General features: G+C 36.2%; 2 protein-coding genes across 2 annotated transcripts; both read right to left on the bottom strand.

The window, feature by feature from the left end:
- Positions 1 to 984: 984 nt before the first annotated feature.
- LOC126716959 (uncharacterized) lies at positions 985 to 1987 on the bottom strand. The gene is made up of 2 exons (XM_050418029.1): positions 1687 to 1987; positions 985 to 1653 (listed from the first exon to the last, which is right to left on the bottom strand). The coding sequence occupies exons 1-2, from the start codon at positions 1748 to 1750 to the stop codon at positions 1388 to 1390; spliced, it is 330 nt and encodes a 109-aa protein (XP_050273986.1). The 5' UTR covers positions 1751 to 1987; the 3' UTR covers positions 985 to 1387.
- A 13681-nt stretch (positions 1988 to 15668) lies between these two features.
- On the bottom strand, positions 15669 to 16433 carry LOC126719194 (uncharacterized). The gene has a single exon (XM_050421775.1). The coding sequence runs from the start codon at positions 16431 to 16433 to the stop codon at positions 15669 to 15671; it is 765 nt and encodes a 254-aa protein (XP_050277732.1).
- Positions 16434 to 27368: the final 10935 nt, after the last annotated feature.

Genomic DNA, 27368 nt, shown 5'->3' with positions numbered 1-27368 from the left:
TCACTTTGTTTGTGCTTGGTATTTTTAGTTTTTTACCTTTACAATTAACCAACATATATAAGAAACTTGAAGACCCTTTTCTTTCACCCAACAACCAATTAAGATCGCCACGTTCTACACCCCAACCCCCACCCCCCACCCCCCCCCCCTCCCCAAAACCCAGTGCAAATCCAAAATAACAACTTAATTTGTCCAAACTGACAAGCTTTTAATTAATAACCCCGGCCTAAACCAAACCACATATGTCACAATATTTCTTTTTAATAATATAGAAGCTACAAATTACGTAAAGAAATGCCAGAAGCGGTAGTGTTGGTGCACGGCAAGGGTGGATATCTTGCATCACTTTTTTTCCCCCATTATTGGAATCTTGTTTCGCCAAGATTAGTTGGGCTAAATTATTAGCTAGCTAGGATCATGTTTAATGTGGTATTACCTACTTTTTCACTTTAAAAAAAATTATGATTTATAATTGGAGGGTATAAATATATAAGGTTTTACAAAGAATCCTTGCAGAATTTTAAACCTAAAATTAAATCCTAAATTAACTATTAACCCCCCCCCCCCCCCCACAAAAAAAAAAATTAACTCACAAAAACGTCAAAATTGTATTACATAAAGGAAAAGGAAAATGATTATTAAAAAAAAAAAAAAAAGGAAAACAAATCCCCCAACATCTCAAACCAACAAGTCCAATATCTATTCCATATAAAATTGTTAGCATCATTCCCCTTCACACATATCAGGGATTCAATACCCAGAAAATTATTTGAGAACATCCAAAATAATAAAACAGAATGGATAAATAGTGCGAAACTCTTTCTAATTAATTAAATAAATAAAAGAATAAATTAGGTACAAACCCTAGAAAATAAGTTTTCTTCGAAGGTCAAAACAAAAATTACAAAGATGAATTTTACAGAGCTTAGAGAAGCTGAAGTACTGTATCCTGTCTCTCAAATATAACATCCAAAAGAAATTACAAAACACAAACCCATACTTCTATTTCATAATTAACCAACAATCAAATAATTAACAACCTTCGGAACAGAAATTACAAACACAACCATACTTTTATTTTCATACGTACCCAACAATATTACAACCTTCCAAATGGAAACTAAAAAGTTTTAACTTCACCCAAACCTAATATGGAGGTTTTAGATGGGGAAGACAAGAGAGGAAAGTGACATAATGTAATTGATCTTTAGGATATTTCAACCATATTTCCTTTCTCCTCTCCCTCCATCCAAACCCTCAGAAATTCAAAGGAACAATCATAAGAAAGACCTACATATATACAATCAAAATATAAAAACAAAATCCCGAAACATAAAGCATCACCCAAAACATTAAACAACCCTAGGGACTAGAATCAGAAATTGAATTAATTAGCATCATCAAACAAAGTATTAGTGACTGCACCCCTGAACACATCTATGGCCAGCGCTTCAATCGCGGCTGTCACAATACCAGAAATGATAGGACTCTTTGGCTGTGCAGCCGGGGCAGTGTGTGGTATATATGGACCATATGGAGCAGGAACAAAAGCTGGGTACCCGCCACAATAAGCCGGTGCAGGTGGGTATGTGTATCCACCGCCATAAGCAGGTGGAGGTAGGTATGTGTATCCACCGCCATAAGCAGGTGCAGGTGGAGATGGATATCCGCCATAAGCAGGTGCAGTTTGGTGTTGATATGCACCCACAATCCCATGACCAGGTGGTCCAGGTCCAGTTGGATAAGCCATCAGTTCCAGTCGAAGATTTGGATCAAAGAAAATTTCAAAGATGGAAAGATTCGATGGGAATGGAGGACGAGGTGTTTTTGTGATCAAAGAAATTGAAGAACTCGTTAGGATTTGTTCTGTGAAAGTTCAGGTGGAGACTGGGGGGTATATATAGAGTTGAAGTAAGAGCGAGGGAGCACGAGCACGGCAAACTTGGCGGCCAAACTTTAACAATTACGACATTATGTGTACCCAACGATATTGCTAAACATTGGTCAAAAAGTAATATTATATATGGCTTTGCATATTTCTCCCCACTCCCTTCACTTTAAATTATACTTATTGGCCCTCCCTCATATGTAATTTTTTTTTTTTTTTAAATGTACAAACACTCAATTAAAGGATTGTTGTACTTTTTCTTTTAATATTTACTTTTTTGTCATATATAATTTGTTAATTTTAGAAGAATTTAAAGTATATAGTCTCAAAATATATAAATAAATCTTTTTTTCTTTCCCAACCTTTTTTTTTTCATTTTGTATTTATAGAGTTAGGGATGTGGGAATGAATGATTTTTTTTTTTTTTTTGTGTATTAGAATAAAATGTGTTATGATTTTATGATTAAAAGCTTATAACATGTTCTACTTTATCATCCATAATTAAATATAAAAAAAATTCAAGTAGTTTTTTTATCATCATATGTCCCTTATATTACATTGTACATATTAAGGCATATAAAATAATATTTTATTGTAATCTTTAACTCATTTAATAATATTTATAAAAAAAAACAAAAAAAAAACCTTGATTTAAAAATTCAAAGAATATATTGTAAGAACCAAGTATGAGACTTCTGGACCTTAAATTACTTGGGCTCACAACTTATTTGTAGTGGGTTTGAGGATTTCCTACTTTGGGTCGTTCTCGGCAGAGAGACTCAAAGCAACACTCAGTTTATTCTTTCTCACTTAATTGTTTACTCTCCATTTTTCTGAACTCCTTCTTCTCCCCAATTTCTTCTATTTATAGCCAAGGTTAGTGGGGAGATTATGATTACAGTCACCGTTAGTGCTACTAAAGGTCCAATATTATCTGGTTAAAATGGATGTTTAGGTGAGAGGGCGGTGCAGCATTTATGACCTTAGAACTTGGTTCCAGATTGATCGATTATGTTCGGCAATCCAGTTTCCCGTGCATATCATGACTTTCCCGGACACGGCCAATTCGCTTGCCCGGGAAAGCTAAATCGATCGTCTGTTGGAACTCAGACCCCAAAACTTGTTTTCACGTTAAGGCAGTTTCAAGAAAGACGTAGGGTAACTGGACCTTTCCGCTGGGCCTGCATCCAAAACCGGTATGGGCCTGGGCCCAGGGCCTGTATGGGCTTGGACTCAATGCCGGTATGGGCTTTGGGGTCTCGGTGCCGTACATATATAATTACACATGAGTTAAAGAAAGAATATTCTTGCCTCAAATTATATAAAACCAACTTTATAAAGTTTTTCTTATGTAAGAAGAATAAATAATAGGTTCCTTCTCAAAAAAAAAAAAAGAATAAATAATGCATTACTTAATGAATCATGTTAGAGGCATTTATACCTAAATATGTGTGTGAATCTAAAAATTATTAATACATTTAGCTTAGACCCTGGAAAAAAAATATATAAAATTAGCTTCACCATTGGGTGTAAATGATGAAGCCATTATAGCCACATATAAGTAATGCAAACCAATAAACTAGAAATTTTACCAATATTTTCACATTCTAACAAGTTGTATCACCACACTGCTATGAGCTATTACTAATCTTCGACACCAAGTATCCTAGCTGTTGCTGAGTCACTAAGAGCATTCCATATGGAGCACATACGACACCTATTATTATTAAGATTCAAACGATACCTAGAATCTTCCTAACTGTTCCAAAATCCCGAGAGTCTGACTCTCGTGCCAATCACCAGTTAGTCTAGTCCGCGATATTTGATTAATTAATTAATTATAAAAAGAAAAACTAAACCGTATCGTTTAGTTTTGACGGTTGTGAATCAAGAAAAATTATCCTTGGTAGATTACTAAATAAGTTATAAACTTTTTATTTTCTAAATAATTGTAAATTATGCTGGATTAATTAGAATATTAAGTCGAGTACCACCGTGTACTTTTGGGGCAATAGTTACTCTATAAGTATAAGTGTTTGTGGCGTATGGGAGAGTAAATGTTGGGATTCAAATCTTTAAGAGGGAGTTTCACATGCATATATACTTAGATTATACTAAGTAAAATTCTATCGCAAATAAAATAAAAAATATTAGAAAATGAAGTCAAGTGATCCTGAGAGACACAGGTCGAGAGATAAACAGTGTAAATTGTGTTCTAATTTAATAAAAATTCTATACGCTTGAGAAAATGAGGCTACAGAAAAATAAATGAATTTCCCAACACTTTGTTGAAGTTGGCACCCTACGATGAAAGATCTTTGTGCATGACAAAATTATGGTTTTGGATTGCCGTCACCTAGATATAAATTTGTAAATAAGATAATAAGATCTAATTTATTATTTGTAAATTATTGATAATATAATCAATTTTATAGTGAAGTTAATTTATATATAATTTTTAACAAGTTTAATTAATCTAGATGAAAATTATTTTATCTAATTAACTCAAATTATAAGTTTAGTTATAATTTAGTTATTAATTATTAGCATATACTTATTAGCATATACCAAAAAAAAAAAATGAGTTGAATTGTTTAATATATATAGGAAAAATATGTTAATCAAGTTTTCAATTCTAAATAATACTAATTAATAAAAAAGTTTGAGCTAGTTTGATACAAAAATAAGTTAAGAATGAATGTAAGGGGGATAGGCTCAGAAATGTATATTGGGTCATGGGCCTTGTCTGAGAACGCTTAGTAGTCCAAGAACAAGGGAACATTGATATAGAAGTACGGGCTAGTGAATGGAAGAAGGTGGTTGGTCATAAGGGTTCAAGAAGGTGGTCCGAGGACAAATGCATCCTCGGCTTAACATAGTAGAGGTCAGAAGGGCTGACGTGTCGTCAACGGCAACATTCTGGGCAGTTCTAATGGAAATGACAAGTATCAGGAAGGAATAAGACAAGGGAAGGTAAGAAATATCTAAGGGAAAATTGCTATAACCGCATTAAATACTCTACAGCTAACTCTCTGACTGCATTAATGTGGAAGTGATACTTGAACATTGATGATTCAACCTTACAGCTACCACTGAAAGTTTCAAGAAGGTGTTGATAGGATAGTGATAAGGGCCGGTCATTTGATCTACATGTGGAAGGTTGAGATAGAGCAAAGGAGGGTCATATAAAGGAAAGAAATCCCATTACCAAGGGATTATCGAAGAATCTGTGAAAAAACACTGTAGCACTGAGAACTAGTCTATAATTGTAACCCAATTTAAGAGAAATAGATATTGAAGAACTACTCTCATCGGACATTGCCGAAGAAGAATTTCTTTGCCCAGCACTTGTTGTTTCATTGTTTTTCTTTGCTTCCTTACCATCTTTAGTCCATAGTGAGTATTGTCTACTTCACTGAAGCCTAATTTCTAGACCACTGTCTACAAATTCATTGTATTGGGCTCTTTAGGTCTCAATCCAAAACCTTTTGAGCTTAGGAACCCAAATCTTGCCCTTACAATGAACATATAATTTAGTTTAATGACAATCTCAAACTAAACTCATATTTTAAATAATTCCTCGCTCTTTTGAGTAGGTTTTTTTTTTTTTTTTTTTTTAAATTCAATATATAATGATTGTAACTTTGTTTGTTATGACTGCACTCTTTATTTTTAGATCAATTGATTTGTTGTATAATTGTGTATTGAACCCTTAATCTCTCGTTAAAAACATATGGACGGCAGCTTTTCGGTGGTTCATAATAATATCAGCTCAAATGCGTCAGGACACAACAACCCACAATTTCGATTCTAGCAATACACGCCAATCTTTTAATTTTACTGACCCTCCATGCTCTAGTAAGCATCATTTCAAACATCGTGTTTTATAACAAGGCCCATGAGCCCAATAAAAAAGAGGAGAACAGCTTAGAGCGCATTAAAACTGTTATCCAATCGGCTAAACTAAAACTCATTCAAGGTTAAATACTGATAAGTTAGAACCATACCACACTGAAGCCCAAAAGTCAGCTTTTTTTTTTTTTTCCTGACGTGGGCCATGATTTTTACACTTTGTGTTCATAAAGATATGGATACTGGATAGAGTACATATATCGTCAAATAATTGAATAAAATGGATTTAAATAATAAAAATAAAAGAAAAAAAATAAAGAAAAAAAAATTAAGTAATTTTATCTTGATATTTAAAATATATATATTGAATATAAGTAATCTTATTTTAGAGTAATATTAGAAGAAATTAAACCAATTATTTTATAACAGTGTTACTATTATATCTCTATTTTTAAATAAATATCTAAATGTATATTAGTATTTTGGGAGTCTTAGTGAAAATTTCATTAAATTTAATTACATTCTCTTCAATTCCTCTCAAATTTGAGGAAATATAATTTTTGAAGTTTTGAGTTCTAAGGATATAAAAGAATGAGTGATCCATCTTACCCAATTCACTTTTTAATCCTCCTAACTCAACGGTCTACATGCAACCAAAAGCAATCAACTTAAAAGTCTTCCCATTTTGAGACATTTCTTTTTCAATGTTTAGCTTCCCAAATCTTATTATTTTTCAAGTACAGCTTTTTGAAGCAACCCATTTTTTTCAAAAATCTGAAAAAATAATAATAATAAGTTATACCAAACGGCCCTAATGGGTCTTCAGACCAACTTAACACTTAATAGTAATGGTTGAGATTTTCCAAATGGGTTTGGGTTCAAATTTTTAAACACCCTAGGGTTCAAGAACGATTTGAGTTTTAGACCTTAAATACTAAACGCAACCTATTTATATATTTAAATTATTAAAATACCTTTATTATTATTATTTTATGGACATAAAAACTAGGAGTTCTATAATAAGTAAATATGTTTCTCTTTTAAATATTATGTAATTCGGTATTTATTTTTTTATTAATATAATTTTTTTTATCAATACTAATTTTAAATTTTAGTTAGATAGTATTTTAAATATTCAATTTTAGTTTAACTAACCTAATCTGGTTCATTCAACCCAGCTCAAAGTAAGATAATAAGTGAGATAATTGGGTGGGTTTGGAATGGGACGTATTTAAAATTTTCTTATATATGCATTCCAAACCCCAAACGGCCCAAACACTTTGTGTTACCATTCTTATTAAAACTTGGACGCATATAAAAGTTATAACATTAGAAATCAAAAATAGCTATTGTTACCTTTCTCAAAAAAAAAAAAAAATAGCTATTGTTACCGAAATTGCAAATATTATACCACTTTGATCACTAAATCGGTATAAATACCCCTAAAACGTACCAAATAATAAACGTCATCATATACCAATTGTATCAGAGAATTTTTGAGTGTTATGGTCAATCTAAGAAAAAAATATTAATTAAAGAGGATTTAAAAGCCATGATGTTTCCACTATTGAACCTCAGTTAATATATTTGGTTTATAAAATATGTAGATTTTTAACTTCTACAGTTCTACATTTATAAACATAGAAATAAAATAAATAAAAATAATAAATGTTCTATCCATAATATTTTCATAATACTTGGCAACAAATTATTAGTGGGAACTTACCCTTATGGTTATAATTTGAATTTACAACTTAAATTATTTTTTTATCCACCCATAATAACCAATAACAACTTACCACTTAAGATTTGTTATGAAAATGTTTTAAATATAGCATTTCTCAATAAAAACATATATTAATATATACTTCAAAAAAATGATAACCTAAAATTGTATATTATATTAATTGGTATCAAAGCATCTTGTTCCCTTGGGTACTAAAACCGAAACGGCCCTCGGTTATTAACAACTTTGATTCCAACATATTTCATAAAACTGTCAACATTTTAAACTCCTAAGCAATATCAAAGCTGGCTGGATCAAAATCAACAAATTAAATCAAACAATTAGATTCAATTTACTAAACTATTGGTCCATTGAGTTTTTATGATGTTTCATGGATGGAGAATGAAATAGTATACCACTCGGTAACCTTACAATGCAGAAAATTTTCACATTTTTTCTAGCCCAGGAACACGATCTAGCAGGTTTTTGCTAGACATATGTTTTGATCCGTTTGGTCCATGTAAAAATGAAAAATAGAACAAATGGAAAAAAAGAAAAATGCTTTGAAGTCTAAACGTACCGCTTTCGCTGATAAATAGCAGCTTTAAACTTTAATTACGAGGTAATCGTCCCTGGTCTTTACCCTCTGAGGCTTCAGGTGAAACAAGAGGAAGAGTTGTTAACAACACAAATAATATAAAATGTTAACGCCTTAATGCCACAGAAGAGTTTTTGCAGTATACTCACAATGAAGAAGTGAAGGTATGAAAATACCATCACAGGATCCAACATTGCTTTCGTGAAGTTTATCGGTGTGCTGACTCTCTTGCCAGAATGGGTGCTGATTTGGATGTTGATTTTATTTCTTTTGATGATCCCCCTGATTGTATTTTGGACCAAATTAGGCGATGCCCTAGGGACTTTGTATTGTAGACGCTGCACTAGCAGCTCTTCTTCTCTTTAGTTTCTGCATAATATATCCAGTTTACCAAAAAAAAAAAACGAAGGTATGAAAATATAAATTGAACCTAATCTTTCTGAACTTTAATGGCATTTTGAGACATACAAATTGACCTGGCAAAGCCGTAGTCCAACCGGCGAAACCTTGACTTGGTTATAACATTGACTTGTTATTAGTTTTACAAAAAAAAAAAAAAAAAACATTGACTTGTTACTTGTCATATATAATTAGTTTTATAATACGGTGCTTCTGGGAAAGTGCAATCACGATTCACAATGAGGAATATCCGAATACATATCAAAGGAAACCCCACTAGATACCATTCTAGGGAAGACCCTTAAACGACCAAGCTTAGAGGCACATGCCACCATGAAGATCAACTATCAAACTTGTTTTCATTTTTTTTATCTCAGATCAAATATCACACTGTGCATGGACACTGTAAAGCGAATCAAAAGGTTTACAACGGCATTCTTGCCTCATTATCGGTTAAAAATTTAAATATAAAAATATATATATATACATACACAATACATAAAAATAGAGGATTAGCAATTCTTAGTGTCTCCAATGAGCAAGATCAAAGTTGGAATTTCCCCCTCCTAGCCTACTTAATAAAATAAAATAAATACAAATTTATTATCCAATCCATTATGTGATTATTTATAGAACTACCTAAACAAATTATTCAAATAAGTAACGTGACATTAAAAAAATCATGCAACTAAAAGTACACATGAATGGATTGGAGTAACTTTCCACTCAATTGGTTTGGAAATAAACTATGTCTATTAAACAAATAGAAATCTATACAATATATAATAATTGAGGATTAGCATTTAGGTTTACTAATCTTCTGTCGTGCCACATCAATCACGAATTTCAAATTCATGATTCCTTCAATCTTCTGCTCTCACATTCTCTACTTTACTATTGTTATTCCTCAAACACTTCCCTCTCTTTTTTTACTCGCCTTCTTCCCATTATTTTGCATCTTACCATTTACTCTTCCGCCAATCCTTCCCCTCCCCTTTATTTCCCATTTAACTTAGGATAAAATTTAGGTACAATATCTTAGATTCCAATTTTAAGATTCAGCTATATAACTACTTAACTAAAAAATACACTTTCATACCATGAGAAAAAATCCACATGACAAAATCTTAAAAGGAGAACCTAAAGAACAGTAACTAAATACTGTACTTAAAGTCTTGCCCTTTAACTTATATACCTTTTCTCCTACCATTCTTCTCTCTCTCTCTCTCTCTCTCTCTCTCATATTTTAGTTTAAGTTAATAATAGTTGTTTTAAGAGTAGGAATTTGAGTTTATATCAAAACACTCTTTTTTATTATGTAGTGAATATGCCTACAAACTATTTGTCTTTTTTTCATAATGATTGTGTGTGTGTGTGTCTATATATAGCATATGGCTTGTCGATGCAAATGCATTCAGCTGGGAGAAAAATCAATTATGAACTAGTGTTGGCTTTTCCCCCCATAATAGCAATTTGGTTGATTGAGCTCCATAAAAAAATAAAAAATGCTAACCCAAAAGAAAAACTCCTTTTTCAATTTGCTGAATATAAGGATCATGGTAATCTTGCAATAATGGTAATTTTTTTTTTTTTTTTGGAGAAGGGATTATTGTGTAATTGAATTGAAAGAAAAGATAGTTCCGGCACTTAATTACACATGATATCAATCATGGACCCAATAATCTCGCAGTTACAAGTGTTTCAAGCTCATTTGAGAGATCTTTAAGTGGGCCCAAATGGATGCATGCTAATAACCCATGTTGCTCTCCAATCTATTTCTCCTTTTTATTTTCCTTTGCTGGCTCCTTTTCTTTTGTGTGTGGGCTTGCTCTATATTGTAATGAAGGAATTTATTTAATATTAGCTTTAGATTTAATACTGGACCCTTGCTTAGTTGGTATCAATTCCGTGGGCTCAAATTGGCCTTACAACATTGCCTGGCTTTATGGAGCTCAATCTAGAGATTCCTACGTACTGTTTTGCCAAGCACGTGGGCCATATTACTGGCCTTTGGGTTGTCTTTGATCCAAAAGATTTGTCTATTGATCCAACGAGAAAGAAACAGCAAAATAGTCTACATTATTGAAGGAAATTTACCATCAAATCACTTGAAAGATGCCATGCATGCAGGTATATTTCTAGGCCTGATTTAGTTTCATATAAATAATCTGATGAAAATGGGATTTTTGATGATATGGGTTAATTCACATGCTCATGCATATGACAATATGATCATGCATATTAGGATTAGAATCATTAGATGTTAGTTTCTGTAAAATTCACATCATGTGATTGCATCATCTTAATCAAATTTTTGGTCATCCTTTCCTCACATGCATCCGCCATTGGCTTTCCGTGAATGCATTTCTTTTGTTGTCCTATCCTTTTCCACTTTACAAAAGAAAATATTGGATCAAGGGAAGTAAGCAAAATTTGCTTTAAGATACAGTTGAAGATTGCTGCCCTGCATCTCCCTTGAATTGAAGGTCATAAGGTTAGTTGATGCTTGTTCAAGTGAGCATTTTGATTGCAATCTCAACAACACACACATACACACACCAGAAAAAAAACAGCGTCTTTACCTCATCAAAGTAGTGAGATGCATTAAGGTACCATGGAATTACATGAACAGGGTAGTTTAATAAGTAGAGAAACATGGCCTTCATACCTCGCATAGATATGCATGTAGTTATGAATATAAATATGTAAACATTACGTGTGCTCTTGGTAAGCTGGAAAAATGCCATTAAGCAAAGAGATCTCAACTACAGTCAGATTTCATTGGGTTTCCTCTCGACTACATGATGTTTAATTGATGAATTTTTTCAAATTCCTTTGCATCTTGCCTAAATATTGGTTATATGGCCTGTTTTTGGCCCAATTCATTGGCTGGATCAGGTTACAATATTTGTAAAAATATTTCATTCTTTTTCTAGATTACGAATTTATTGATCAGTAATGTACTATAGTTGTAACAAATTGTGTTGCAGCTTGCTGCATCATAGTTAATTTATGGTTCATAATTACAAATATGTTCCAACTGACCTCTGCTTGTAAATCGTCCATTGGCTGCTTTCTATTCAAAAGTAAAATTATTGGATGATCTTATTAGTTGAAGATCCCATTAGTTCTTTACAAATTTATCTAATCTGTTGTGGCTTGCTGCATCATAGTTCAATTGATGGCTAAAAATTACACATGTTCCAACTGACCTACGGTTGTAAATTGTCCACAGGTTGCTTTCTATTAAAAAAAAAAAAAAAAAAAACCATTATTGGATGATCTTATCAACTGAAGAAATTCTTTACAAATTTATCCCCATGCCAACCAACATATCTTTTTCTTTTAATTCTCCATCCTCATCCTTTCAACTCCATCTACCAAACAAAACTTTAGGTTTGATTTCTCTCTCTCTCTCTCTCTCTCTCTCTCAAAAGTAACATTGTAAATCCAAGATATCACCTGCTAATTGGAAAGAACAATAATTATAACAATTATTGGGATATCCAAGATCATGAACTTTCTTGGTATATGATCAATTATTGATCTTTCCACTTTGGTAGGTTTGGATTTATAGTGATTGTCCAACTTTTCTTTATCAACTTTTTTATGCCATTGGCCATCCAGAGGCCGTTAAAATCAGATGAGATGACTAGATCATTGATTTGGGAGCATAATATCTGCTATAGCTAGCTGCATGATTTTTCCCCCTCAAATTAACTAATTGAATAAAATTAACAATAACTTTTCTCTGGTGCTGCAGGATGTTACCTCTCGTATCACAGACATGGTTTGGAGGAGTCACATATTCTGTGGCAATCATTTGTGTTAAACTTTGTGCAGAGGCAAACTTTGCATGAAAGCTTCCAGAGTCAATGGTTGGTACAAATCTGCATTCTATGAATGAAGAGAAATTGCCTTCAAGAGCTTATGATGAAGAAGCATGAAAGATGGGTGATTATCTTGACATACTAAGCCTTACTAGAGTATTCGTGTATGGTGCCCAAAGCAAATAAGATGATTACACTATTATCAAAGGTATGTCATTTCTGGAGAAATCGAAAGGTTATAATCTCCTTATAATACTACCTTTCTGTCTAAGAGAAAAAGGAAATTGTGACAAGTTGACCAAGTAATAGACAGAAAGAGGAAATTGTGACAAGTTGACCAAGTAATAGTTGTAGTGTTCGTTTGGTTAGCTGCTTTAAAATGTGTGTTTTAAAAAACTGTGATTTATAATATGGGTTTTAAAAGTGGTGTTTTTGTCAACTGAGCATTTGGATAACATTGGTGTAAAATTGCTGTTTTTGGTGCAAATTACCAAAATGGACTTAACTATTTTGTTAAGGTTATCTTGTCAATTTTTTAAATGAATAATAATAATACAAATAATAAGAGAGAATAAAATACAATGAATAAAAAAGGAAAATACATTCCAAAACAAAATTAATAAAAATATTGTTTACAACCTGCAAATAAAATGAGCTCTGTTGTCTTTTTTTTTTTTTTTTTTTTTGGTAAACAGACGATTCAATTAACAACTAAGAAAAAACAAAAGGATCAGGACACAGCCTGTCAAAATACATCCCATTGAGGTCATCCTCAAAAACACTAAAAATGTCCACTGGCGGACTAAGAAAGGAGGAAAAATCAGCATCAAGAGTAAAGCTCAGCCTAGCAAGACTATCAGCACATCTGTTCACTTCTCTATAGCAATGCTTAATCTGAACCTGTTGGAAGCGAGAAACCAACATCCTACAATCATCCAGGATAGGGGAAATAACATGGTTAACATAAGAAGGATTGCCTAAGACATCCACTAAGGCCTTCGCATCTAGCTCAATCTCAAGATGTGAAATATTTAAGTCACAGCATAACAACAGCCCCTCCCTAAGCCCCCACAATTCAGCCTCAAAGCTATTAGATAGCCCAATCCGCTTGCTAAAGCCATTAACCCACCGGCCCCTCTCATCACGAACAACGCCTCCACAGCCAGCCAACCCAACATCACCATTAAAGGCTCCATCAGTGTTAAGTTTCTTCCAACCCAACTGAGGTCTCTCCCAACACATCCTCTTGACCACCTTGCCTACCTGCACCCTTGGAGAGGCGACACAATGAAGAAATTCCAAAGCCTGGTTCACTATCTCAGTTGCTAGCTTTGGGCTTCTAGTTTTCCTGCTGAAGACAAGCCTATTCCTACTCTTCCAAATGTTCCACACAGCAAAGGGAAAAACAATTTTCCAAGGGGGGTTAGCAGCAGTTAAGACGCCACTCTTTGAACCATTTGAAGCAAGCCAAACCTGTAAGTTACTTGTCCAAAAGGCTTGGTCAGAGGCCATAACACCCAGCTGGTTCCAAATGTGCTTAATATGATTGCAATCCCGGAGAGCATGCAAAATAGTCTCCGAACCTCCTTGGCAAATGGGACAAAGAGTCTCATGAACAACACCTCTTTTTTCAAGGCAAACCTTAACAGCAATGCTATTATGGAAACACAACCACAGGAAAGTTTTGATTCTAGGCAAAGTATCTGCCTTCCATACCCACTTCACAAGGGACAGGCAAATGTTTTCCTTACCCATAGCAATCCTATAAGCACTACTAAGATCAAAAGTACCTTTTGGAGAATCAGCCCAAACCAACTTGTCACCTCCTCTTGACACAACAGCAGTAGGAGTAGCTTGAATCATCTGTTTGAACACATCCGGAAGCTCAAAAGGAATTTTCCCCCAATCCCATCCCGAATCCACCAAAATGTCTTTGATTTCCAAAAGACTTGCTTCTTGAGTAAGAGGACCTTGAATAAGCTGTCTAAGCGGGCCTCCAGTCAACCAATGATCAAACCAAAAGTTCAAACTACTATTCCTCCCCACTGTCCACCTACAACCCTTCTGAAATGTTTCCATTCCTCTCTTCATTGCTGCCCAAACTGAAGAGCAGGGGAGTTTATTTGGATTAATAGCAGCCCTCCTTCTTTGACTAAGGTACTTCATCTTCAAAACCTGATTCCAAGGAGCTTCACCTTCAGTATGGAACTTCCAGTTCAGCTTTGCTAGAAGAGCAGAATTCCTCCCCTTAGCTGATTGTAAACCAAGGCCCCCTTCATCTCTAGACTTCGTTACCTTGTCCCAACCAACCCAGTGGATTTTTTTTGCTATGTCGGTAGACCCCCACAAGAAATTGCGATTCACTCTATCAAGACCCTCCAAAATTCTGCTAGGCAACTGAACACATTGCATAATATAGGAAGGAATAGCAGCTGAAGAGGCTTGAATGAGCACAGACCGACCAGCCAGAGATAACATGTTGGCTTTCCACCCCGAAAGCTTTTGTTTAACTCTATCAAGAAAAAGTTGTAGTCTTGGGAAGAAGAGCCGGGATGTTTCAAGGGAAACCCAAGATACTTTCCAAGAGTGGGAGTGGAAGCAAAGCCCAGAATATCACACAAAGCCTCCCTAGTGTCTCTATCCACATTAGGAGAGAAATAGACTCTCGATTTGGAATCACTAACTGTTTGACCCGACACAGCACAAAACTCATCTAACACATCTCTTATGGCTGAACAATTAACACCATCCGCTTTAGCAAAAAGCATTATATCATCCGCAAACATCAAATGAGAGAAAGCCGGCCCCCCTTGGGAAGCCTTAACAGGACACCAAAGCTTAGCATTGCATTTTTCTTCAATAAGCTGGCCAAGAAACTCCATACAGAGAATGAACAGGTAAGGGGAAAGAGGGTCTCCCTGCCTTATTCCCCTAGAAGGAAGAATCGGCTCTAAGGCTTCACCATTAAACAAAATAGAAGTGGACACCGTAGAAACACAACTCATAATGATATCTTTAATGTCTGAAGGAAAATTTGCCTTAATGAGCATCTCTCTAATGAAGCTCCACTCAAGCTTATCATACGCCTTTTCCAAATCTATTTTAACTGCTAAATACCCAACTTTACCCTTCTTTCTCCCTAAAGAATGAATAAGCTCCTGAGCTATAATAACATTATCCATTCCCTTCCTGCCGGGAACAAAAGCCGATTGCAAAGGAGAGATGAGATTATCCAGAAAAGGCCTTAATCTAGCCACAATAATCTTCGTAACCACTTTGTACACAGTGTTGCACAAACTTATAGGCCGGTAATTTCCCAAAGTTTCAGGGCCTTGGATCTTTGGAATCAAGGCAATGTGGGTTCGGTTCAGAAAATCAGGCATTACCCTCTCCACAAAAATCCTCTTCACTTCCTCTATCACCGATCCCCCCCACCACAGGCCAAAACTTCTGGAAAAACCCCGCATGAAGCTCATCTGGACCAGGAGCCTTAAAAGGCTTTAAGGACCACATAGCATTCCTAATTTCCTCCTCAGAAGCAACCCCACTGATAATATCCCTCTCCACATCAGATAGTCTAGGCTGCGAGTGAGACAAGGTGGGATTTATTCTTGAAGCATTGGCCAGCGATGTTGAATAAATCCCAATAAAGCCCTTCCTAATGAACTCCTTTACCGAATCTTCTTCATTTATCCACTCCCCAACATTATCTTTAATTGCCAAAATCTGGTTCCTCTTCCTTCTTACCAACGTGGAAACATGATAAAAAGCTGTGTTTCGATCACCCTGAATCATCCAATTCACCCTGGATTTAAGAGCCCAAAATTCCTCCTCTTGATTAAGGACTGAGTCGAGCTCCTTAAGAAGATCATTTTCGAGGTTCAACAAAAAATTCGAGGGTTTCAAAGCTACTGCCCTCTGAATACCATTAATTCTGGCCAACAAATTCTTCTTCTTTGCAAAAATATTCCCAAACTTGCCTTTATTCCAAGCAGAAGCTTCTATAGTAAAGTTTCCAATAGCATCTACTAAACTATCTCTCCACGCTTGAGAAACAACATTTGGGAAAGAAGGGTCTAGCAACCAACAAGACTGGAATCTAAAAAGCCTCTTCCTCCCATTGATTGCTCTAGGCGTCATCTCGAGCAAAACTGGACAATGGTCCGAGTGACTCCTAGTAAGGTGAGTAACTCTAGCATCAGGATACAGCATGCACCAACTAGGATTGACAAAAAACCGGTCAATTCTTTCTTGAATCAAAGCTTGGACTTCCCTTCTGTTCGTCCAAGTGAAACGAGGACCCTAAAACCCAATGTCCATCATGCTACATTTATCCAAACATTCCTTGAACAATAAGGACCTATTCACACTCACTGCCTTACCCCCAAATTTATCCTCCCCTAGGAGTGGCTCATTAAAATCCCCTGCTATGATCCAAGGCAAATTATGGATCTCTGCCACACGCATAAGATTACCCCACAAAACCTGCCTTTCAGCACTCCTAGGACTAGCATACACAGCAGATAATAACCAACTAGCATCAGAAAATCGTACCTTAACCGCCATATGCACTTCTTGCTCCGTGCTGGACAGATGAGAAACCTCAACTCTATCAGAATTCCACAACACCCAAAGACCACCCGCAAAACCAATTGTGTCCGTATGAACTGCACCATCAAAAGGAAGCCTGTCCGTAATCTCCCTTGCTCTTTCTCCACCTAATCGAGTTTCCATCACCACCAAAATGGCTGGGTTATGAAAATGGACAAGATCTCTAACACGACTTTGAAAAGAGGGCTTCAAAGCACCCCTACAATTCCAAATAATGATATTCATCAGACAAAAAAAAAAAATATTGACAGAGAGCACTTATCAACAGGGGGCTCCTCCCTCAAAAACCATGCAATCCGCTTGGTCGCTTCCTTCAAGAGACCCATGCCGTAAAGAACAACCAGCTGGTAAGCTACTCACACACAGCAGACCACCATCAACTGAACACTCAGCATCACCTTCAAACTTGACTTGATTTTCTCCTCTCCCATTTTCCTTACCCGATCGGACAGCAGAAATTAACGGAGCTCTGCACTCCATTCCGTCATGGGTTAGCTGCACTTCCATACTTTCCTCACCGTCACAATGCTCATCCACCTGGTCCACACCGGTTTCCTTCGAAGCTTGGCCCGTCCCATCTCCGATCTGGTCACTGCCACACCTCCCAAAACTGAACCCCGCCTCTGCCCACGTTGCTGGATCAATCTTAAGAATACCCGGAACACCACCTATTGAACCATCATCACCGGACCTTCTCCCTTTCTCTGGAAGCGCACCTCCCTTCTTCAGAAAAATTTTTCCGCCGTTTCTAGTACCATCATCTACCACTTTGCTGCTGCTATCATACTTTGACATCTTCAAACGGGCAAGCATTTTTTTCCCCTTCACCGAGTTGGACTTTGGCTGCCTTTTAGAACTGAAGCCTTCATTCTGATTAGAAACCAAATGGGCTTGGCTAGCAGCTTCTTTCCCAATCCTTTTAGTGACATTCTCAAATTGGGCTTTATCCAAAATTTTTGGCCCAACTATCTTCCTCTTACTATCCCTTTCAGGCCCATCCACAGCACCACCCCGGTCCATAACCAAACTTTCGTTGCTCCTAAACCCGCCTATCCCATAATTCCTCACAGCAGAAAAATTCCTCTGATCACCTAAGGACCCACCACTCCTTTGCATTCTAGTCCCACTCTTTTTGCGCTCCACCAACACCCACGGACCGTACTGGTCATCATGCGCAGCCTCTTGTACCTGCCCAACCAAATCCTGGCGAGCTGCATGCACGTCCTGCATGTCCTTCGTGGGTCCCCCAGCCAGCCTTGGACTATTATCAACATCCCCAACGCGTGAACTATCTCCTGTCTCATCGCAGGTAGCTGTTTCTGGCATCCCAGCTTCACCAGCCGGCGCTTCTTGACGGATAACGTACGGACAGTTCGCCTTCTCATGCCCCATTCTGCCACAACCAAAACAAAGCTTCTGTAACCCTTCGTAGCTTATCGGTTGTTCAAGCTTACCAATCATAACCGTGGTTGCCAACGGCTTTCCCACATCTACTTGGACACATAATCTAGCGAAACGTCCTCTCGTTTCAGACGCAGTGAAAGTATCAATACGCAGAACATTTCCTATCGCTCCTCCAATAAGGTGAAGGGCTTCAACATTATAGTATTCAATAGGTAGTTCATTCAACCTTATCCACAAAGCAACCGAAGAAACATTTGCCGCCGATGCTCTGAAATTTGGCTCCCACGGCCTAATGGACAAGAAGTGACCTCCGACGAACCATGAACCTTTCTTCAACACATTATCAACATCTTCCTTCAACGACAACCTAACTAGGAAGAAACCCCGCCCTAAATGCACACAATCTAATCTACCCGCAAGTTTCCACATCGCAAGGAGTTTATCTCGTAGAAAATGAAACCCCACATCTCGGCCAAAAACCTTAACAATAAGAGCTTTTACCCATGGTCCACGTATTTTCTGTTTGAAGTCCTTCGTGAGTTTCACACCTACAAACCCTTGCCTGAGATCTTCGACCTCCTCATCCGCATCCCCATCATCTTCCATTAAGTCACCAAGGCTAAAAGCTTGTGTGTAAGCTCCAGGAATATCTCCAACGAGTTTTTCCTTAAAAGATACACTATGGTTCCAATGACCACTATTATGACTAGGAGAGGAGGAACCCGAAGTCTGCCCATCACTGAAGCCAGCGTGTCTAACATCTTTAACTTTTTTATTGCTCCGGGCAAGTTCATCTTGTTCTTCTTGAGAGAGAGAGCGTTCCATAGAGCGTTCCGTTTGATTTTCAGGTTGTCACGAATAAATTTCATATTCTCATCATGCGTAGTCTCCACAAATAAAATTCTTCCCCCTTGTAAGGTGTCAAATATCCTTTCATTAAGGGGTATCCACTATCAACCAAATAATATTTTTGTAGGTAGAGAGGGGGAAAAAACTAATAAGATATGCATAAACGATTTATTTTCATATTCAAGATATAATATAATATATATCTGATTGTGGTTTTGGAAAGTTCACGGATTGTCCATGTATAACATCCAAGAAAATGTGTGTATCATGTGCTGCACATACTGTTCTAGCTATAACAAATGTGCTGCAGAATGGGTTGCTGCTCTACAAGAGCATATTGGTCAAGACTCTCACTTAAAACCAATGATACTTAACCATGTTCACGGTAGTCCCTTGGCTGGTCACTCTAGTTACTTGAAATCCTTGTACAGAGCCAAACAAAATTTCTATTGGGAGGACATGAAGAAGGATTTAAACAGGCAATCAACGAGTGCGAAGTCTGTCATAGGGTCAAAACTGAGACCTCTACTCCCGCTGGATTATCACAGCCCTTGACTATTCCAATTAGGCCTTGGACAGATATCAGCATGGATTTCATTGATGGACTACCAAAGTCACAGGGTCAAACCATGGATTTCAATGATACTAAACTATGTTCACGGCAGTCCCTTGGCTGGTCACTTTAGTTACTTGAAATCCTTGCACAGAGCCAAACAAAATTTCTATTGGGAGGACATGAAGAAGGATTTAAACAGGCAATCAACGAGTGCAAAGTCTGTCATAGGGTCAAAACTGAGACCTCTACTCCCGCTGGATTATCACAGCCCTTGCCTATTCCAATTAGGCCTTGGACAGATATCAGCATGGATTTCATTGATGGACTACCAAAGTCACAGGATCATATGTTGTTCTTGTGGTAGTTGACAGACTCACCAAGTATTTGCACTTCATTTCCTTCGCACTTGCATGTTGTGTCATCCACAATTGTGAGTGACAGGGATGCAGTGTTCACAACAGCATTTTGGGATGAGTTTTTTAGGCTGTAGGGTACTGCTTTAGCAATGTCTTCCTCATATCACCCCCAAACAAATCACCAAACAGAAGTTGATAATAAGAGTTGGAGCGTACTTAGGGCTTTTGCTTGTGACAGATCTAAGAGGTGGGCAGAATGGTGGGTTTTGGTTCAAAAACTTCCATACAACTACCAAGCTAACTCCATTTGAAGCATTGTATGGGTTCCCTTGTCCAGGGTTGGTAGACTACATTCCTGGCAATAACCTAGAAGTTGTGGACTCATGTTTGAAGAATAGAGAGTAGGTTCTAGCTGTTCTTAAGCCACATAATCTAGTGACTTCACAAGAAAGGATGAAGCTGCAAGAAGACATGACAGGACCTTTGCTGTGGGTGATTGGGTGTATTGGAGGTTGCAGCCATACAAATAGAAATCATTGGGTGTAAAAGGGCATTGGAAGCTATCCCCAAGGTATTTGACCTTCTTAGATCATTCTAAGAATTGCGGAAGTGGCTTGTAAGCTTGACTTCCCACAAGATTCATGGATTCATCTTGTATTCCATGAATCTTGCCTCAAGCCAAAGTTGGGACATAACACTATCCATTCCTACTCTGCCTCCTGTAGACAATGCAGGTCAGCTCTCTCCTGAACTGGTGGTTGTTTTGCAAGAGTGACCATAGAGTTAAGGAATAGTGGCTACTTAGGTGTTGGTGCAGTGGCAGGGAGGGTCCACAGATGATGCTACTTGGGAGGTTATTTACAAGCAACAGAACCAGTTCCCACACCTTGTGGGAAGGGTGTTTTGAAGGGGAAAGGTATGTTAAGAACCTCAATATCAGCTATGATTGTGCTTGTTGCCTGCCCTGCGGTGTATTTGTGTCTGTGTACTTGATTCCTGCAGTTTGCTGCCTCTTCCTTCACTGTTGGTCGTTGTGCTGCTGTATGCTACTTCCTATGCTACCCAACAGTGTTCACAGATCTGACAGTGGTATACTAGGTTTAGATAAGTGCACCTGTGCAGGTTTATGCAAGTTTCAAAGTGTGCAAGTGCTGCTTTGTGATGAGCATGCATTTAACTAGTTAGTTAATTTTCCCCTGTGCATAGTTGGAGTAGAATGTGCTTAATTAGAGATAGTTAGGGTGTTAGCAAGCTTTTAGATGCCAAATGGCAGTTATTTAGAGAAGAGGTTAGGGAAATTCTTGGCTTTTACTTGAGAAGCCTTGGTATATAAAGGTGCCATTCATTGTAATCAAGGCATTATATAAAATATTTAGATGACTGTTTTTGAATAAGTTCTCAAAAAGTCAAAGCCATAGAACATTGAAAGAAAAAGCCATAGAACATCATTTTAAACCCCTAATTTGCACTACTGACACCCTTGGCGTGATGGTCACTCTATAGGTATAAATGTTTGTTAGGTGTGGGAAGTAAGGGCCGGAGTTCAAATCTCCAGGAGGAAGTTTCACACATATATATACTTAGATTAGGCTTGAGTAGAATTTTTATCTTGTATAAAAAAAAAATCCCTGATTTGTCAAAAATCAAGTTAAAACAAGTACAACAAGCCTTGATCAATCTAGAAAATAAATAAATGAAATCAAATTAAACCACAGGTAACCCTACAATGCAAAGCACCAGGACACGATCTAGGTTCTAGAAACATAAAAAATCCATTTGGTTCTCTGGAAAATGAAAGAGAAAACATAAGGAAAATGCTCTGAAGCCTAAAAATTGTTGTGCCTTCCTTGAGCAATTGCAGCTTTATTAGGTAATCATTCTTACCTTCTGGCGCTACTAGTGAAACAGGAGGAAAAGTTGTTGAACTTAGAAGTTACATAAACTAGCTACAAAATTATCACAAATAAGATATAAATGCTTCAATTTTCAACTGTGGATAGATCCAACAGAAGAGTTTTGCAGTATACACACACAGGAGACCCTGTAGAGGTGGTATTTGATGAGAAAGAATTCAAGGTATGGTAATCCAAGCCTTTTGGAACCTAAAATCTTACTGAACTTCTATGGAATTTGAGTCAGAAATTGACCTTGCAAGCCTTAGATCAACTGATGAAATATTGACTAAGAGATATCATCTCAAGTGTTAGTTTTCTCATATATGATGCCTTCAGCTTCCTGTTAGACTTCCGTCTGTGTCAGGGCTTCCGGCATTGTGCTGTATGTTTTATATTTTTTATTTTTTATTCAAAGATGGCCTAAAAAAATGTGTGTGTGTGTAAGATTGAAGGCCAAAATTAAATTTAATAATTTTTATTATTGAAGGATCTAAATATAACTACAAGTTGAGGTGTCCTTAATATGTAACCGATCCCAATATCTTAAGGATTAATGTAATCTTAAAGTTTTGGGATTAAAGCATAGCTAGAGTGCTACAAAATTCAGTAGTAACTTATTAACAATAAGATAAACAAAAGAGATTAAACAAAGAGTTCCTCATCTAATAAACTTCAAGGTCAAATGCTAGCTTCAGCTTGCAAGTACAGTATTGTGTGGGCTCTCAGGACTTTAGCCCATTTTGGGGAGAAGAGTGCAAAGAAGGTGAGGTGGAATGCTAAATGAAAAATTACTCTATCAAAGCGCTACATGGAAATATCTCATGGCCTCTCACATGAGGTTTCTTCTTTTATACATATTTATTGATTAACTTTAATGACAAGTCACAAATAGACCCCTTTGCAACTTGGTATTGGTTGGACTTGAAAGTTCATTTCAATCAAACATCATTTTTACAATGAGTTTGATAGAACATATTGCTCAAGACACAAGTGAGAAAAGTCAATTTGGAGTTTGTACAAGTTTATGCATTGGTGATACTTAGATTTTCAATAGAATTGGAAAGGAAGTCGTATCATTTGAGTTGTTTTGTTGACTCAATGTAATTGTATCACATCAGAAATCCATATATATGGTCATCAATGCCTCTCAACACTGTCCATGCTTTAATTTATTAGGTGTGATCATCTGGCTGCCCATCTCTTATTCTATTATTCCATTAATCAATTGGATAATCAGCAAGTTGCAAATGAATTGCCACAAGGAAGTTATTTATACTTCGAATCTTAGGATCAATTAACTAGTTGTCTTGATGTTATTGGACAATCCATAGAAAAGTAGTACTGTAACCAAATGTAATTGATTTTTTCTGTCTTGCTTACCATTTTGGATGAAAGTATTGTGCTACCTAAAATCTGACTTGCATCTTGAAAAACATGTATCCTGGAAACAGGCTAATTTTATGGAATCTATAATTAGTTTAGATGATGGTTCCAGCTCAAACTTTGATGCTACACTTGTACTTGCAACCATGCTACCACAACACATGGCCAGGATGAGCATGGGACACAGACGGTTTCAAAACTCCTAAGCTCGATGTGAAATGAAAGTGTAGACCAAATGTTTCTGAGCATCCATCTGATCACACCAGAATTTGGTCTGAACTTTCTGGTATCTATTCATTTATTTCAATGATGATAAGGGAATATGTTCTGCATTCAAGCTCTTGGTGACTGATGTGCAGGAAGCGCAATATAAAGTGGTAGTGCTACTGAAGAAAGGCAGGTTCAAGGGGAAAGAAATCTGGATGCCATTGAACAGAGGGAAATCAGAGGATTAGCACAATGAAAATTTCAAAGCTGCATCTGATAGGGGAAATGAGCCTACAGATTACAATATGTATCCTAATTCTTACTGTTTTCTTCAGTATGCTATCAATTCAAGTTTTTATGTATAGATCTTCAGCCTTAAATCTGTTGTCTGTTTTTTCTTTACTATTTTTGGTAAGCTTAGGGACGGAACTAGGATTCGAAATCGAAGGGGGCAAATATAATTTTCTTGAGAGGGGCAAATATAATTTTTCATGGACTTATTTTTTAAAATCTTAAATATATACCTATTATTTAATATTTTAAAAAAAATTGGGGACTAAGCTATACATGATCCCCCATGAGGTCAACTTCCATCCACTCTTGTGGAAATAGGTAGGGCCATTTGAACAAAATCTCATTGGCCAGACTTATAGTATGCTGTACACTGCAGCCTTCTTCAACAGTTTGGATTCATCTTTCAGGAACAAAGCCATTGCTGAATGCTGAAATCATGTATAGTGTTCTGTGCTATTCAATAACTACGAGAGTACTAAGTCTGTCTCTTTAGCTCTTCTGGCCAAGTGGCAGTAGGGTCAGCAAAGTAGCTACGTAGCATAATAGCTCTTACCAACCAAACCGAACTGACCCAAGATCTTAATTTTTACAAGGTACTAAAGAGAAAATACTTCTAGCATATGTCCTTGACACATATTGACCAGTAATTATAATTGGATTCTCTTGACTAGGTTATATCAGCTACCAACCGTTTGGGGTCTTTTGCTCACTTGCCTAGTGTCAAAAATTGATTGGGCTTCCTTCATGTCCCATGTTTAGTTGGAGAAGCTGAATCCACTACTCGTTCACACAACTGATAAGGAAGGCGAACTTGCAAAAGAGGAGAGAAAAAGCTTGCCAAACTATCCTCACAACTTCAGAGAATTAGATATTAGCCTAAAAAGATAAATATAGGGGTAAGAGTTAAAAGGAGAAAGGGACACTCCTGCTTGTGTAATTAAGAACTCATAATTTTAATTTAATATACCAGGAAACATAAGTGAATAAGTTTTTCCAAGTGTGAGTGTGTGGGCTGTATTTTATGGTTTGAAGTTAATCTCATCCCTCACCCTCATGTTGGAGTCCTTGTTTTATAATGATGTTGGAGTAGCTCAAAAACCTACTAAATGGGAGGAAAGTAAGTTATAACTATTGAGTATTAGCAATCATTGCATTTTGATATCTGTTGGTTTTTCTCTAGGAATTGCAACCTAGTTGACTGTGCGCCATTAAAAATACATTCCCCAAAAGGAACACTGCCTTCTCAATTTTCTAACTTTAAGGGATCATAGTAATCTTGCATTAATGGTGATTGTTTCTTGCCTGGTGGAAAGGAAATGTAGTGTCGGGTAAGACTTATTACACAGCAAATATGCTTTGTTTTACGCATGGCATCAATTATGGGTCCAATAAACTCATAGGTAGGGGTGTTTACATTGAAGTTCCGTGTAATTTTGGACTATATTTAGCACCGCATTACGATATGTGGTGCGGTACAGTTTAACCAATTTTCATATATATTACAAATATATACTAAATATATTTATTATTTAATATATGTTGAATATATTTAATCTATGCTAAATATCTATTAAATATATATTTAATATATCTACTATATGTTAAATATTTAAAAAAATTATATTATATATATATAAAATAAATTTTATATATTAATAGGTGTAGTGCGGGACAATTTTTGTGGTTTTCCGAAAACCTTAAAACTGTGTGGTGTGGTTTTAATATATATTTAATCAGTTTGAAACACATAGTTCATATAATATATATATTTAATAATATTTAATATAATTATTAAAAAAAAAAAGTGTGTGTGTGGTGCGGTGCGGTTTTGCACTCTTTTCTTAACACTAAACCGCAAATTGTATTGCACCACACAGTGCAACGTGTTTTTTTTTTTTTTTTTTTACCTCCACCTACTGTACAGTTACTCTATTTTTAGGGCATTTTGGTCGATTTAATTGCAGTCACAATCTAAGTGGTTTTGTGGTTTTGTGAACATCCATACTCTTAAGTGTTCCAAGCTCATTTGTGAGATTTTTTAGTGTCCAAGAAGACGTGGAATGGCCATTTTTGCTGTCCAATCTACCTCTCCTTTTTATTTTCCTTCTCTAGCTCCTCTTTTGTGTGGGCTTTGTCTACAAAATGTAGAAGGAATTTATTTAATCTTATCTTTTGATTTAGTTGTAGACACTAGACCCTTGCTTGGTTGGTATTAATTCTACGGGCCCAAGTTAGGCACTATTTTTAAGTGCATCTACTTTTGGTTAAATTTTTTTTTTTTTAATAGCATAGTATACTTTATTTATGAAAAATCATGTTGTACAGTGGAAAAAAGAAAAGAATGACATTTCTTTAACCAAATAATGACCTCATTTTTTTCTTTTGCAGTACTAGTCAAAGTTAAGATAGCACAATTACATCATAAAAGTATATTGTGAAAAGAAATTTGAAAATATATATATATCAATCTAAACTAAAATTTAGCTTTTTTTTTTTATACGCATTTAACATAAAAGTTACTAAAAACGAGTATATATTAAAAGTATATTTGATGTTCTTCAGTGCTGACTTTGTGGGCAACCTGGGCCGAATTTTTAGATTTTTGGCTTGATCTATTGTTGAGCCTTTTTGTCCATGTCAGAAAGTTTTGGGCTAGCCCATCTCCTCCTCTTGGTCTGATCTCTTTGTATGGGCACGCTCGCAGGCTGAGTTCTTTGGGCTGCATTTCTGGGCTGTACTTGGATTTGAATTTTCTGGAATATGAAGCTTGTGGGCCTTGTCCTCTAACAACACCCTATAGAAAAGGATCATTCTTGAGAACCCCGAGGATAGCAAGAGAGCTAGTAGTTTTACATATATTTCTACATCTACAGTTGGTTGCTTTCAAATGGGCCAGTTTCACAACATCAGGATTTACACTGAATGCAATCCATTACAAAGTAGATCCTACATCAAACATCTGAGAAGGCAGTTGAATATGTGTTGTTTCTGAATAATCTCTAGTGTTTTCATTATAGAATAAATCTTATACATCAGTTTAATTAGAGAGTAAAACTAGCTAAAGGGGTTCACAATGTTGCAAATTAACAGTATACATTTAAGCCTTTAAGGAAGTGATAGCAAGCTAAGTAAACATATGTGGGTCAGATTACTTAATTTTGAAAGTATTGCAGAATGCTAAATTGTGTGTCTTACTCTTTAATGAAATGCATTCAGGAAATTTTTCAAGTAGTGGATTTTTATTTTTTTTCTAAGCATAAGTAGTGGATAAATACTGTACCAAAAAGCCAACCTTCCAGATGTAATGGGACTGGTAGGTGGCTGAAAGAAAAGAATTCACGGGGGGTGATCCATCACGATCATGCTGTTGTTTCTTGTTATAATCATGTGAATCGAATCATAGTATTGATGATGCATTGATAATAATTTGATACCTAGGTCAATCATGTTATCTACTTATCTTGTAGTGAAATATTCATGTCTTAATTTGGTTTTCACATCAAAGTACTGTCAACCTTTG

This window comes from Quercus robur, chromosome 3, assembly GCF_932294415.1.
Source record: "Quercus robur chromosome 3, dhQueRobu3.1, whole genome shotgun sequence".
NCBI lineage: Eukaryota > Viridiplantae > Streptophyta > Magnoliopsida > Fagales > Fagaceae > Quercus > Quercus robur.
Note: the sequence above shows the minus strand (reverse complement) of the source record. Positions and strands in the feature narration are given on the sequence as shown.